The 3,268-nt window shown below is 33.0% G+C and overlaps 1 protein-coding gene across 1 annotated transcript in view; it reads right to left on the bottom strand.

Moving 5' to 3' along the window:
* LOC104723105 (pectin acetylesterase 8) overlaps positions 643 to 3,268 on the bottom strand; it is a 3,777-nt gene continuing 1,151 nt past the window's right edge. Inside the window, exons 2-13 of the mRNA XM_010441416.2 lie at positions 3,107 to 3,222; positions 2,948 to 3,030; positions 2,704 to 2,833; positions 2,522 to 2,601; positions 2,352 to 2,438; positions 2,121 to 2,245; positions 1,914 to 1,974; positions 1,761 to 1,814; positions 1,598 to 1,675; positions 1,401 to 1,506; positions 1,153 to 1,298; positions 643 to 1,065 (exon numbers count right to left, since the gene is read on the bottom strand). Coding sequence (XP_010439718.1) covers positions 937 to 1,065; positions 1,153 to 1,298; positions 1,401 to 1,506; positions 1,598 to 1,675; positions 1,761 to 1,814; positions 1,914 to 1,974; positions 2,121 to 2,245; positions 2,352 to 2,438; positions 2,522 to 2,601; positions 2,704 to 2,833; positions 2,948 to 3,030; positions 3,107 to 3,221 — 1,194 coding nt within the window. The 5' untranslated portion in view covers position 3,222 and the 3' untranslated portion in view covers positions 643 to 936. The remainder of the gene's footprint in view (positions 1,066 to 1,152; positions 1,299 to 1,400; positions 1,507 to 1,597; positions 1,676 to 1,760; positions 1,815 to 1,913; positions 1,975 to 2,120; positions 2,246 to 2,351; positions 2,439 to 2,521; positions 2,602 to 2,703; positions 2,834 to 2,947; positions 3,031 to 3,106; positions 3,223 to 3,268) is intronic.

The raw sequence follows: 3,268 nt of genomic DNA, 5'->3' as shown, positions 1-3,268 counted from the left end.
TACAACAACATGGGTTATTGGACCGTAAAAAAATTGTTGTAGAAACAAGTTTAAAACAATGATTAAACACGGTTCTAGAACAACATGGGTTATTGGTTTAGACAACGAAAACTTTTAAAACTTGTTTCAATTTCAATAATTGTTTACCAATCAGACTTTAACATTAATTATCGTAAGTATTCTAGTTGATCTAATTGTAGGTTACAACCACAATTTTTTGGTTTTTTCTTCTCCTAAAGCTAAATAATCAAGGTTTTAGAGACACTAGAGATTTTTATTTTTTTTCTCACAGCAAAAGTTAAAGCTATAAGCATATATATATATATATATAAAAAAAAAAAAAAAAAAAAAAAAAAAAAAAAATCTACACACCAAAGAATTTACTGCTACAACACAACCCATTATCCACAAATCCTACTCTTATATCCAACGAAACTACAACAAAAATCCTACCATACAACAAACACAATAAAAAGTCTATAGCAAATAATTTATAACTATAATCTTAATCAATCACCGTTACGAGTTCGGAGTTCCTGAAGACTTTAGAGTTTTTATTAGGAATTTTGAAACCATTCAATTAAGATGAGAAATACTTCTCAATTAAAAAAAAAAAAAAAGCTTAAAAGTTCAAACATATACTGAGAAAGGAAATATACTTTATTTAATTGAATAAAAGTAACAATTTCGCATTTTACATGAGAATGAAAGAACGGAGTAACTCTAAATAGCACACAAGACAAGTGCTGAAGAAAATTACTCCTTTTACTTATTCTCAACACTGAAGAATTAATCACACCGTTTCTTTTTCTTTTTTCTATGGCTAAACCCTATGAATATTTTCACTATATCTAACAAATGAATCGTTTTTATAAGCAAATTTTCTTTTCAAAAATAATAAAAAATCTATATATATTTTGTAGTAGAGAGAAGCTCTTAAATTGGAGGAGCATCTAGAGGTGTGAAAACCCTGTGGTGGCAAGTAGGGTTACAAGGGTAAGGACAATCTATCTTCTGAAACAATGTTCTGTCATAAACCCAATCCCCAACAGCTTTTGCTATTGTCTGCAGATTAAGAAAAAAGTAATGATCATAAGAACAAAATGTACATTGTTAGTTCTACTGATCTAATTGTGTAGTCTTTTTTTTTACCGTTCGGTTTAGAATTGGAGAATCTTGCCAGAACCATGAAGTTTGTGTCTCGGTTTGGCAATGAGTGTAGCAAGAATCTATGAACATCCCTCTTGATGAGGATCTTCCTAAACTTATCACCGCACTCAAGAACTCTAACCTGAAATCTAAAGAACACAAAACCCGGAAATGTTTTAAAACCTTTTGTTGCAATGAGTTAAGAAAGGTTCCATCAAAACCAGATAATAAGTTTTGGTTCTAAGGCTAACCTTGCATAACTTTGAGCTGGCTTGGATGGCAATTCTTGATGTCAAGTTGACAACTTTGCCATTTTCCGTAAGGATCAGCGGCACGCGGAGCCAAGATGTTCTTTATCTGAGAAACAAGAGCGAAACTTAAAGATGAGTTTCTGAAGTTATCTTCTGGAATAGAGAAATCTGGTAGTTAAAAAAGAGATATAACCCACCTGCCAAGAGTCGTATGCAGCATTGAGGATGAAAAGTGGAGTTCTAATCTGGCGAGCCACATATTGTGGGAAGAAACACTGCATATTTGTTGGTAACTGATATGAGTAAAGTTGAAGAGTAACATAAAAAGGCTACAAAGTAAAAACATGAATGCTTTTTTACCATTGCAGGGGTCAATCTTGATGTGCATGACCTTGGCAAGTTCTTTGCTGATCCCTGCAAAAAAATTCATTGAAAAAGTTCCAATAACAAGAATGAGCAATTGAATCAACTGTCACTACTACAGAGGAAAAAAAATGTAAATAGATAGCTTACATGAAGAGTAACCACATCTTGGAAATATTGTTTAATGTATTGAACTCCTGAGACATCTCTTCTGAAAACATACCAATGAAAAGTCTTTTTGTTAGATTGTAAATATGTTAATTACATACCATAAGAACCGTATTAATTTCTGGTCTTTTTAACTCAGTTGATGATAGAGAGATAAAGAATGTTTACAAAGTGGAATAATTGTCTTACGTATTAAGAAAAAAGCCAGCATCTGAAAGACATTTTACTCTGGAACCCATAGGTAATAAAGCACGAAAACTGTCACAATGCATCAATGAAGCTAACCCACCAGCGGAACACCCAGACAAAACAGCCTGCCATAGTTTTCATCAACGTTTTAAAACCACTCTTTAAGAGTCAAAAACCTTGCAAGAGTTAAATGGAGATTGGAATTTTTTGTGAAAGAAATTAAAAACTTACATTTTCGGCATTTCTCATGCCTTTAGCGAGGAGCTCTTGCATAACAGCTAGCCAAATTCTAGCACCTCTGAAGTGAAGATTAGTAGCCTGATCAAATTACCATTATGATTATCGAAATAAAGAAGACAACACTAGATAATATTTCATGGTTTTCTTCCTAAAATACTCACAGGGTTCACTGCTTGCACATCTCCTGTGAATGATGACCCGTCGCAGTATCTAACTTTCACTCTATTCCAATTGTAAAAATCTGTCGTTTTTTTACATTCACAACCAACCAAAACTTATATAAAACGTAACTTATTATGTTTTGATCAACAAGTCTAGTCAAAAGCTAAAACTGTATTCATACCAGGATTATATTGTTTCTTATTGCTAAGAATAGCTGAGAAAGCAAGGTTCTCCACCATTTTCTTTGATGAACCTAATCGAGTATGCATCCGACTAAGGCAATTTGTGACATTATTGCACCATCCTCCTCCCTAAATCAAAAGCATTTCCAATAACCACAAAAAGAAATCTCATTCAGAATCATCTCCTAAAGCCAAAGCAGGAACAAACAGAACACAAGAGATAGAAAAAAAACAGAACAAGACCTCAAGCTGAATCAACCAGCTATTAACTCCAGTTCCAGAACCTCTGTCTAAATGATAAGCTGGTGGACTTCCATCCAAACAAACTACAAAACCAAAGAAAGAATTTAAAAAACACAATGAATAAATATTATATATGTATGCAAATAATATAAAACTCACCGGCCCCTTTAGCGACTGCGTTTCGAACATATGTAATATTAACAAACAGTCCTTCTGTCTTCATAATTACTAACGAACACACCAAAAGAACCAACCATTGCTTGAAGTTGAACATTCTGGCGAAACACAAAACAAGAGATACAAATATTTATATCAAAGTAC

The sequence above is a fragment of the Camelina sativa genome, chromosome 11, assembly GCF_000633955.1.
Source record: "Camelina sativa cultivar DH55 chromosome 11, Cs, whole genome shotgun sequence".
In the NCBI taxonomy this organism is placed as follows: domain Eukaryota; kingdom Viridiplantae; phylum Streptophyta; class Magnoliopsida; order Brassicales; family Brassicaceae; genus Camelina; species Camelina sativa.
The sequence above is the reverse complement of the archived record's forward strand: the minus strand, read 5'-3'. Positions and strand labels throughout refer to the sequence as shown.